A 12,232-nucleotide genomic window follows, 5' to 3' on the forward strand; every position below is an offset into this window, starting at 1 on the left:
GCTGTGAGGAGAGAGAGGAGAGAGAGCCTGTGAGAGGCGAGAGAGAGAGAGCCTGTGAGAAGAGAGAGATGCGAGCGCTGTGAGAGGAGAGAGAGAGCGGCGAGCCGTGCGAGAGAGAGAGAGCGAGAGCCTGTGAGAGGAGAGAGAGATCGAGAGGCCTGTGAGGAGAGAGAGAGCGAGAGCCCGAGAGAGAGAGAGAGAGAGAGCCTGTGATGAGAGAGAGAGTCGAGAGCCTGTGTGATGAGCGAGGCTGTGTGCGAGAGCCTGTGTGCGAGAGCCTGTGTGGACGAGAGCCTGGCCTGTTGCGAGAGCCTGTGTGCGAGAGCCTGGTGTGCGAGAGCCTGTGTGCGAGAGCCTGTGTGCGAGAGCCTGTGTGCGAGAGCCTGTGTGCGAGAGCCTGTGTGCGAGAGCCTGTGTGCGAGAGCGTGTTGCGGAGTGTGAGAGGCCTGTGTGCGAGAGCCTGTGTCGAGTGGATTGCTGCAAGTCTAACTGTTCCAAAGAGTCACTTTCGACTCAAATGTAATTGTTTTCTGTCTCCACAGACAGATATTGCCAGAGCTGCTGGGTTGTTCCTGGTACTGTTCAAGTCAGGTCATGTATTGAACTCTGAACTACCTTCCCACCAACCCTCACCCTCCAAAGAACGTCAGGGGATCTTAAACATTTCCTCAAGGGGCTATATACTCCTCAGTACAACATTCTATTCCAACAGCGCAGTAGTCCCTCTTCTGCTCCAGTTGTTGGAATGGGACTTATATAACCTTCTGATTCAGTGCTACCACTGAGCCATGTTGATACCAAACATAGATGCATAGAAATCTGCTGTGTTACATTGAATTGTGGAAACTAAGTTTAGACACTTCTGTTTCACCGGGGAAACTATCTGTACTCACGTATTTGGGTCTTTGCATCGCCATTTATTTTCATGGTGCTCATATACTACAATTGATTGTTCTTCACACTCCATAGTAAGTTTGTGATTGTCCACCTAAAAAAATAAAGACAAGTAGAACTAGAGGCAAAGCATGACAAACAGCACTGCAGAATCACATTTGATAAATGGATGCAGTCTGGAGTCTCCCTCTCGTCTAATACAGTTTACTGTCTCTCTCCTGAAGGTTCTCAGATTTGTATAGCACAGCTGTCGGCAGCCCTCCCAATAGCTTGGCCAAGAGGTCATTCCTATTCCGACCTACAAAGCTCCGTCAGTGTGCGAAATTAGGGGCTTCAAATTACGATTTACGTTTAAAAAAAAAGGTGAAATTTCAATCCAGATTTGAAAATTTTCTGACAGCTGTGGGTGGCTTGTCCAAAATAGGAATTGTCCTGAAATTCAGCATGCTAAACAAAATAGGAATTGTCCTGAAATTCAGCATGCTAAACAAAATAGGAATTGTCCTGAAATTCAGCATGCTAAACTACCTTTTCTTCTGTTACTCGGCAAACTCATACTCCGAAAGCAGCACAGTAGCACAATTGGCTAGCACTGTGGCTTCACAGCACCAGGATCCCAGGTTCAATTCCCCACTGTCTGTGCAGAGTCTGCACGCTCTCCCTATGTCTGCGTGGGTTACCTCCGGGTGCTCCGGTTTCCTCCCACAGTCCAAGACGTGCAGGTTAGGTGGATTGGCCATGCTAAATTGCCCTTAAGTGTCCAAAAAGGATAGGAAGGGTTATTGGGTTATGGGGATAGGGTGGAAGTGAGGGCTCAAGTAGGTCGGTGTAGACTCGATGGGCGGAATGGCCTCCTTCTGCACTGTATGTTCTATGAAACAGCCCAATTTGCACAATACCATACCATGATGAGGGCAGCATCACTGAAGTTTTCTGCGATCCGCGATGCAACCTTTTCAGCCACCTGGTTTGGGCTGCAAATGGAAAGAGGAAAAAACATAACTCAAAACTGCCAACTTTTCCAGACTTTCAACGTAAATATTATTAGGTAAGTGAGGGGCATCAGGGCTGGGGAAAAATAACAGTACTCAAGCCACATTACTCCAAAATTCTGTCATGCACCAATGTGATTATTTCTGATTTACGTAGATTTAAATTGCCAACGGTGTAATCAGGTCTGAAATTGTGGATATATAACATTGGGCACTAAATTTCACAAAAACACCCTCAGAGCAGACAATGGTTCTGAGCAGTCTCCAGGGAAAGAGGATAAAACAAACTGCTAGGCCACAGTGACACTAACCATCGATGTACATCAATGCAAACAGAACTAAAAGTCTTCAGCAAGTGTCCCGACTGCTATCTTCTGTGTAGACAGCCCAAGAACATGAACATGGGCAGCATGGTAGCACTGTGGTTAGCACAGTGGCTTCACAGTTCCAGGTTTGATTACTGGCTTGGGTCACTGTTGTGCATTCTCCCCATGTCTGCATGGGTTTCCTCCGGGCACTCCGGTTCCCTCCCACAGCCCGGAGATGTGCAGGCTAGGTGGATTCGCCATGATAAATTGGCCTTAGTGTCCAAAAAGGTTAAGTGTAGTTACTGGGATAGAGTGGAGGCGTGGGCTTAAGTAGGGTGCTCTTCCCAAGAGCCGGTGCAGACTCGATGGACCGAATGGCCTCCTTCTGCACTGTAAATTCTATGATAGGTATACAAGTCAAATTATACAGGAATAGATATAATACTGAAACTTGTAAGCCAAGGACAGGCAAAAAATTCAAACACTTTAGAGTATCATAAAAGAGCATGTGGACAGCGATGGGCCAATGGTTTCATTGAAGTATCATATTTCAAAACATCCAGTACAAGCTGCAGTACAGGGGGGGGGGGGGGGGTGGTGGTTGGGGTCGCTTTAACTAGTTTGTGCTTTCTATCAAGGCTCATTTCAGACATCAGTATATATTCTGTTTCCTTAATGTCTGACATGCAATGATAATCTCGAGTCCTGGGAGATTTACAATCTTTTGACTATATGTCCAAAGACTTCCAGGTGATACATATTCCCAAAATAAATGGAAAATAAACTTTGTTGCAGGGAATCCTACCGAAATATTCATACTTAAAATGGGAAAGAGATTAAGATGAATAGATTTCATCATAAGAACTTCAGGGATAGATTATTTTCATTTACTCCATTTCTTTGCCAGTAAAATAGTTCGTGTCACAAGGTAAATGCGCCAGCTGAGCTTGACAACACCACTCAAAAACCATTTGAGGGTCAATTTATTATTTGTCAAATAATAGTCACATGGACCCACTCCAGCACAGGTCTTAAAGGGCTAGGTACCAGGACAACACAATGAACAGCATAACCATCCTTTGAACTCAAGTTTACCAACAACCTACCACTCAGATCTCACAGCAAGATGATGTAGTCCCCTGGTCTGGCATAGCCACAACATTCCCTCCAACAAATCGGTGGTGTCAATAAATGCTGGGCATTTGGCAGTCATAGGAAGCAACAAAGACTGTACATTGAATTGCTGGGTGCTGGCTTAGCTCAGTTGTCTGGACAGCTAGTTTGTGATGCGGAACATGACCAATAGTGTGGATTTAATTCCCATGCTGGCTGAGGTTATTCATGGATGCCCATCTTCTCAACCCTGCCCCTCACCCGAGGTATGGTGATCCTCGGGTTAAATCACCACCAGTCAGCTTTCCTCCCTCAAAAGGGCAAAGCAGCCCATGGTCACCTTTTTTAAACACGGAACTGCAGGTACAGTCTCATCCACCTCAAATCCCTATTGCCCCGAGGGCTGCCTGTTGTTAACACAATGATGTATCCTCTCCACTTTATTTCTTCCTGCAAGACACTAGAACGCTGACCAGGAATCATTCCAGATTTCTCTCTCACCCCAAAAGTATAAACCCATATAACCGTGCAAGATCCTCATTGCAACTACAAGTATTGCAAAAGACACGCTTATACAACCATTCCTCAAGGACATGCGATTCAGTTTAAAGAGTGATTCAATCCAATTTGCAAAACAATAGATGGCAAAGCAACAAACAGTGATTTTAGTAGTGTTCATAGACCTTTGGGTGCTGAACCCATGGGAAATAGTTTTCCTAAAAAAAAAAATGGAGCTCATGATTCATCTACCCCCTCAGGAGTACATAATCCAGGAGCAAACAGGAAGCCAAGCATGTTGTTTTTGTACACTTCGTATGAATTAATTGAACAATCTCACTCATGCAAGTTGATCCATCATTTTCCCTAGTTTAGAGAGAAGGCAAGGTGCAGGGAAATTTGAGGAACCCAGACATCTTTTAACTTATAATTCAAGCAATTGAGATAGAGAGTTTGTTACTACAGCACTGCCCACCCTACAACATCAAAACATTTACACACCTGGTGTCCTTCATACGCTCATTTGCCTGGTAGTATCCAGCTATTATGTAGTTATTTTCTTTGCACCAAGAGTCAACCTGAGAGCAAAATGAAAAAATACATTTAGAAAACAGCTATCGGTTCAGCACCACCTGCTACACAGAAACACATGGTTTGTTATTTGGTCTGTCACACTGTCCATAATCTTAGGATTCCTCTCGCAAATAGAGGAATCAATGAAACCTGGAGGCTTAAAAAAAAGATAAGGTGGTAAGGGAGCTGCATATAGCCAGCAGGTAATGATGCAATGGAGGTGGACTGCAGAACAACACATTCAGGGTACAGAAGAGACAAAGGCAGTGACAGCTGCACAGGGTAGCATTTATTACTTTGGTGTTGCAAAACTTTGACGCTATAAAACAGTGCAGAAATCAGATCGGAGGACACGGAATTTGAAACATTAGGAAACCTAACCATGCAGTTGAGACAACAATAAATGAATGCTTGGATTTTGGGGAAAAACAATGAAGGTCAGTAAAGGAATTTAAGGGTTAAGATATACATCAGCCACGATCAAACAGAAAATTGGCTCGGACAGTGAATGGCATGCTCCTATAGGGGCAGCCAGCAAGTCAGAGTTTTGGTGTCAAGGTAGGCAAGAAATATACAGGCATTTGAGACAGTGCCTGGGGAGTAGGTAGTTATGGTACAAGTGTGCAAGAGAACGGAGGCAAGGAAGTAACTAGTGAATAACAGAAACTTTGGGCGGTCTCAAGACAATTGGTGATAAGATCAGGGCAACATATGCACAGATGCAGGAGTGGAGCATAAAGGCACGTTTAATTTGACGAGAGGAGGAAACTGTCAGCAGTACAGACCAAGGTAGGAGTAAAAAGGGAATGGGTGAAGACAGAATATTTTTTAAATTATGGGGCAATTTTAGCATGGCCAATCCACCTACCTTGCACATCTTTAGAGTTGTGGGGGTGAGACCCATGCAAACATGGGGAGAATGTGTAAACTCCGCACAGACAATGACGTGGGTCCGGAATTGAACCTGGGTCGTAGGCGCTGTGAGGTAGCCGTGCTAACCACTGCGCCGCCCTGAAGGACAGCCAATTTTGGCAAGAATGAAAATGATTGAGCACAAGATATTTAATCGCAGACTGAGGACAGACATGGCGACCAAGACAGGTACCTGAGGATGCAATAGTTTAGGAGGATCCTGAAGCAGAGACACAGGGATTATCTTGGAATACAAATGAGCTGGAGTAGCAGCAAAATGAATATTGCCTATGTTTGCATGTCACTGAGGCTCAGCAGGATTGTCAAACATCAGAGTGAAGTATAATGCAGTCTTCACTAGCATTCAAGAAGGACCATTTCTGAACACAAAGGGAGTATACAAAGTACATTTGGAGACTGCACTTGCTAGCTTTATCATTACAGGATTGTACAGCTGTAAATAAAAAATGTTCTTGTCATCAAATTTTGAAGAAATGGCATCTCTCAAGGAATAGGAATCAACCATTTAGTCAATTGTCAGCATGGCATCCCCCCTCACCTCAATTAATCAGCCTGCTCCATGTCAATTAATAAAAAGATGTAAAAAATAATCTTTTATTGTCACAAATAGGCTTACATTAACACTGCAATGAAGTTACTGTGAAAATCCCCTAGTTGCCACATTCCAGCGCCTGTTAGGGTACACTGAGGGAGAATTCAGAATGTCCAAATTACCCAACAGCATGTCTTTCAGGACTTGTGGGAAGAAACTGGAGCACCCGGAGGAAACCCACACAGACACGGGGAGACAGCGACCCAAGCCGGGAATCGAATCTGGGACCCTGGATCCTCTATAGCCCTCTTCATCCAAAGAAGCTTTTCCCAACTATCTTCCTTGGCATGGCAATGAAAACTCAGGAAGGTTTCCTTACATAAAGCTCGTCCCATTAAGTCATCTCCACTCAGGTACATGGTGTTGTGCCAGTATAAATAGTGCCAACTGGTCTTTGACATCAGTCTCCCACTATCAGCACCCACCCCAAATTAATTTTGTCCCCACATTAGTATTTTTTCATGGCACGTTCCCCAGCTCAGTTCCATCCTCCTGAGATATTATTAAGTACCAGAATTGCATGAGGCCTAACAAATGCTCTATTCAGGAAGACATTTTTATTGCAATTTAACATTTATGTAATACTTTGTGACAACTACCAATTATTACCTGGATGTTGTCATGTTTATACAAGACGCACGAGTCAATTTTTCCACGTTCAGCATACATCTCAACTGCCCTGTATTCCCAAATATATAAACTTTAGTACTGCATCATCCAATTGTATGCCCACCTCCACGTACAAAATTCTTCTATAGCAGATTCAGTTATGAAAGGGTAAAAGTCATACAATTTTTTTAAAAATCACAAGCTTCTAACTGCTGAATTCACAGACTGCAGACAGAACTTTTGAAAAGGCACTTAGCATCCAAGGACCATCAGGGAGTTTAATTCAAAGGGAGGCTTTAGGGCAGCACGGTGGCACAGTGGTTAGCACTGCAGTCACACGGCGCAGAGGTCCCAGGTTTGATCCCAGCTCTGGGTCACTGACCATGTGGAGTTTGCACAGTCTTCCCATGTTTGCGTGGGTTTCGCCCTCACAACACAAAGATGTGCAAGGTAAGTGGGTTAAACACGCCAGCGATTTAACCGTTTGCTAAACCAGCCCCTATGAGGGCAGTGCCACCCACAGATGGACATTAACAAAGATGCCATTGAAAGAAAGGCAAAGGGACTGTAAATGATGGAGATGGGGTGCTGATAGTAGCACATTTGGAGACCAGAATGGGTTAATGGCAGAACAATGGCGAATAGTGTATCAAAGGACAACTTGGAACAGATGACCCATGTGGGTATGGGGTGCAATGCTTATGGAAAATCAGATCAATGGAATAAATGAAAATATATTGATAGAAATAAAAATGGGGTGAAGGTGGAGGAGACAATTCAAAGTTGGAAGTCGTTGAACTCAATGTCAAGTCCGAAAGGCTGTAACGTGCCTCATTGGAAGATTGAGGCATCGTTCCTCCAGTTTGCACTGGAACATTGCAGCAGTCCAAGTACAGAGACGTGGCCGTGAGAGCAGGACGGCGAGTTGAAACGGGAAGAGAGGGGAAGATCCGGGCCCTGCCTGCGGACAGATAGACCGAAGGATAGTCTACATTTAGATGGTGGCAGTTTACAACCCCACAGATATCTTCCAATTACAAGTCTTACAACACCAGGTCAAAGTCCAACAGGTTTGTTTCGAATCACTAGCTTTCGGAGCACTGCTCCTTCCTCAGGTGAATGAAGAAATGGGTTCCAGAAACACATATAGACAAAGTCAAAGATGCAACACGATAATTTGAGTGAGAGTCTTTGCAGGTAATTAAGTCTACAGGTCCAGACTGAGCAACTGGAGAGAGGGAGATTCACAGGTTAGAGGTGTGAATTGTCTCAAGCCCGGACAGTTGGTAGGATTTTGCAAGCCCAGACCAGATGGTGGGGGGGTGGTGAATGCAATGCGACAGGAATCCAAGGTCCCGGATGAGGCCGTACTCGGTGTGTGGAACTTGGCTACAAGTTTCTGCTCGGCGTTTCTGCTTTGCTGACACTGCGACAACAGAAGAACGGACATCGTGCGACAATCGCCAGGCAGTAATGTTCCCTTCCATTCGGGAACACTTCAGCAATCAAGGGCATTTAACCTCTGATCTTCAGGTGAGTGTTCTCCAAGGCAGCCTTCAGGACACATGACAATGCAGAATCATATAGCCAAGTTCCGCACACATGAGTATGGCATCAACCGGGACCTTGGATTAATGTCGCATTACATTCACCCCCACCATCTGCTGTGGGCTTGCGAAATCCAACCAACTGTCCTGGCTTGAGACAATTCACACCTCTTTAACCTGTGATTAGCCCTCTCTCCAGTTGTTCCATCTGGACCTGTAAAGACTTAATTACCTGCAAAGACCCGCATTCAAAGTATTGTATTGCATTTTTGACTGTGTGTGTTTATGGAACCCGCCTCAGGAAGGAGCAGTGCTCCAAAAGCTAGTGATTCAAAACAAACCTGGTGTTGTAAGACTTCTTACTGTGCTCACTCCAGTCCAATGCCAGCATGTCCAAGTCTTCCCAATTAGTTAGGGAGTTGAACAATGGGCAAACTGGAAATTTTCAGATGCACACGATTGAAACTAGAGCAGGAACATTGGCAAGTAGATTTCAGATTGGTTGCAGTCTTAAGAAAAAAGGTGTATACCAAAGCATGTCAAAGATGGGCAACCATCTTGCAGCAGGAGGTTGGAAAGAGGCCCTTCAAAGTTACATACGAAAAAGGTTCATCTCGCAACAAAACTAGTAGATTTAAAAATAAAATAACTCCCAGACGATTAACTTTCTTTCTCCCAGGAGTAAAGTTAACCAGCCTGAAGCATTGACTCGGGTTCCCTCCCTGTCAGGGCCAGCTGAGGTTTAATGTGGGTTTCTCACTGTCTCTTACCAGAGTCAGGGCCACCTCCAGCATGGGTGCGAGAGCCAGGGTGCCGTGGAAGAGAGGGACGCAGTCCACGAAGAGCACGGGCTGCCCGTCCTTCCTCTTGTGCTTCTCCGCCACCAGGATGCCATTGACGGCGCAGTGCGGGTACTTGGCGGCGTGGAGCAGCATCTTGCAGTAGGCCTGGGTGGTCAGTCTGAACAGAGTCATGGCCGCGGGACGGAGGAGGAGGAAGCGGCCGGCACGGGGAAAACCCCCCCACGGCGTCCTCCGGAGCCGAGCCGGGCCTCGGGTGGAAGCCGGGCCTGGCTGTGGGAGCCGGGCCCTCTCACTCCTCCCCGGGTAGGCTCTCACTCATTCCCCCCTCTCTCACTCCACACCCGCTCCGCTCTCACACTCGCCGGACTCCACACCCGCTCCCAGGCCGCGATCGAAGCTCAGCTGCTGCCGCCGGCTCTCCTCACCGGGCCCATTCACCGGCACCGCCGCAAACTGAAACACGGTCGCAAATTGCCGCAAAGCGTTAAATTGCCCAGGGCTCTCTTTCACGTTTCAGGGGAGGGGCAATTGTGATGAATCAATAGATTTGGAGGGTTTATTCTGATGGACCAATAGGATTGGAGTGTCTATTCTGATGGACCAATAGACCTGGAGTGTCTATTCTGATGGCCCAATAGGCTTGGAGTGTCTATTCTAATGGACCAATAGAATTGAATAGCCTATTCTGATGGACCAATAAGATTGGAGTGCCTATTCTGATGGACCAATAGACCTGGAGTGTCTATCCTGATGGACCAATAGAATTGAATAGCCTATTCTGATGGACCAATAAAATTGGAGTGCGTATTCTGATGGACCAATAAACCTGGAGTTTCTATTCTGATGAATCAATAGAATTGAAGTGCCTATTCTGATGGACCAATAGGATTGGAGTGTCTTTTCTGATGCACCAATAGAATTGGAGTGCCTACTCTGCAGGACGACTAGAAAGGAAGAGCATATTTTAATAAACATGATGTGGAAATGCCGGCGTTGGACCGGGGTGAGCGCAGTAAGAAATCTTACAAAACCAGGTTAAAGTCCAACAGGTTTGTTTCGACTCACTAGCTTTCAGAGCACCGCTCCTTCCTCAGGTGAATGAAGAGGTGGGTTCCAGAAACACATATATAGACAAAGTCAATGATACAAGATGATACTTTGAATGTGAGTCTTTGCAGGTAATTAAGTCTTTACAGGTCCCCACAGAGTGACTGGAGAGGGGCATAATCACAGATTAAAGAGGTGTGAATTGTCTCTAACCAGGGCAGTTGGTAGGATTTGCAAGCCCAGGTGGTGGGTGGGTTGGGGGTGTGATGGGGTGGGGGGGTGAATGTAATGTGACAGAAATCCAAGGTCCCGGTTGAGGCCGTACTCATGTGTGTGGAACTTGGCTATCAGTTTCTGCTCGGCGATTCTGCGTTGTTGCGCGTCCTGAATGCTTAACCGAAGATCAGAGGCTGAATGCCCTTGACTGCTGAAGTGTTCCCCGACTGGAAGGGAACATTCCTGCCTGATGATTGTGCCTTCGATTTTGATAAAGAGAAGGATTAGGGGACCTATTTTGATCGACCAATTAGATTGAAGTTTTTAAAAAATCAACTAATATAATTGGAGTGCTCACACTGGTGGATCAATGGGACTGAAGGTTAAATGAAGAGAATAGGAGGGCCTATTTTGATAGACCTCATGTAATAAAATTGAAGTGCCTATTTTAATGGGCCCTATTTTGAGGGACCAGTAGGATTGGAGTGCCTATTTTAATGAACCAATAAGACTGAAGGACCTATTGTGATAAACCAATGAGTAACACAGTGGTTAGTATAGTTGCTTCACAGCTCCAGAGTCCCAGGTTCGATTCCCGGCTTGGGTCACTGTCTGTGCGGAGTCTGCATGTTTTCCCTGTGTCTGCGTGGGTTTCCTCCGGGTGCTCCGGTTTCCTCCCACAGTCGAAAGATGTGCAGGTTAGGTGGATTGGCCATGCTAAATTGCCCTTGGTGTCAAAAAAGGTGGGGTGGGGTTACTGGGTTACGGGGATCAAGTGGTGGTGTGGCCTTGGGTCGGGTGCTCTTTCCAAGGGCGGGTGCAAACTCGATGGGCTATTCCGCACACACGATAATTTTGTAACAAAGAGAGGGCCAGAGACACAAACAGGCCAGGATATCACAATTAAATCTGTTGGAGAGACATGCGCAGGAGAGTCCATGGTAGGTGAAAGCAGTTGTTGATGTGTTGGGCAGGCTGGGTCGATGTGGACTGCACTTGATGCAGTGTAGCAAGAGACAAACCTCCAACACTTGATAAGATGCAACACAATTTTATTTAACATATTAACTGCTATACATGTTCAACTGTGGGTTGACACTATGCTGACTTGACTGGAGACCTAGTACTAGCCTGACCAGACTTACTAACTACCACATGGTGTTTGCACTGGCTAGCTCACGAACTCTGATTGTCTCAGTGGCTGGGTCCAGAGAGAGCAGGAAACCTGGTGCCCTCTGGCTTTATAGTGGTCGTGTCCTGTCTGGTGATTGGCTGCTCTGTTCGGTGTGCTTACTGGTCATCCTGTGTGTCAATCACTGCCTGTCTGCACTCCATTATATACATAGATGTATATTATGACAGTGGTAGTGTGAGCTCCAGTGCTTCTCCTGAACACCCCATTATGAAGAAGCTGAAATTAGGAACAAAGCAGTATAAAGATGATTTCTTGAGATATGGCTTTATCAATTGCTTCAGGATGCAAAGTCCATGTATGTTATATGCAGGGAAGTACTGGTCAATGAAAGTTTAAAGGCTCAAAACTTCAAAAGCATTTGAAGACTAAGCGTAATGAGTTTGCGGACAAACCTCTTAATTTTTTTTCGAAGGGTACAATGAGAACTTAAATCGTCAGCTGAAGCCATGAGCAGAAATGTTACATTGAATGACAAAGCACAATTAGCCTCTTACATGGTAGCTAAGGAGAAGTGTACATAGTTTGTACGCACCTAGATGAGAGGTTAGCTGAAAAACTGAAATGCATCCCACTTAGTGATAGCACAGTGTCTCGTCGAATTTGTGATGATGCTGAGAATTTAGAAACCTAGCTTATTTCTCGTTTTAAGGTCAGCACAGGAGATCTCAATACAACTGGGTGAAAGTACAGATGTTTTAGATTGTGCTACCGTGCTAGTTTACGTTAGGTATGTTTGGCACAATGAATTTGTTGAGGGTTTGCTGTGCTGCCACAGCCAACACGAAAGGGGCAGAGATTTAGGAAGCATTGAATAGTTCTGTGGTTGGAAAGTGCGGGCTCGACTGGGTTCATTGCAGAGAAATCACAAGCGATGGAGCAACAGCACAGGGCTAAATCGCTGGCTTTGAAAGC

At 45.7% G+C, this 12,232-nt stretch overlaps 1 protein-coding gene across 1 annotated transcript in view; it reads right to left on the bottom strand.

Moving 5' to 3' along the window:
* emc8 (ER membrane protein complex subunit 8) overlaps window positions 1–9,351 on the bottom strand; it is a 13,817-nt gene extending 4,466 nt beyond the window's left edge. Inside the window, exons 1-4 of the mRNA XM_038806285.1 lie at window positions 8,830–9,351; window positions 4,307–4,383; window positions 1,799–1,868; window positions 894–988 (exon numbers count right to left, since the gene is read on the bottom strand). Of these exons, the coding sequence (XP_038662213.1) occupies window positions 894–988; window positions 1,799–1,868; window positions 4,307–4,383; window positions 8,830–9,033 (446 nt within the window). The 5' untranslated portion in view covers window positions 9,034–9,351. The remainder of the gene's footprint in view (window positions 1–893; window positions 989–1,798; window positions 1,869–4,306; window positions 4,384–8,829) is intronic.
* Between the last annotated feature and the right edge of the window lie 2,881 nt (window positions 9,352–12,232).

This window comes from Scyliorhinus canicula, chromosome 9 (assembly GCF_902713615.1).
Source record: "Scyliorhinus canicula chromosome 9, sScyCan1.1, whole genome shotgun sequence".
NCBI lineage: Eukaryota > Metazoa > Chordata > Chondrichthyes > Carcharhiniformes > Scyliorhinidae > Scyliorhinus > Scyliorhinus canicula.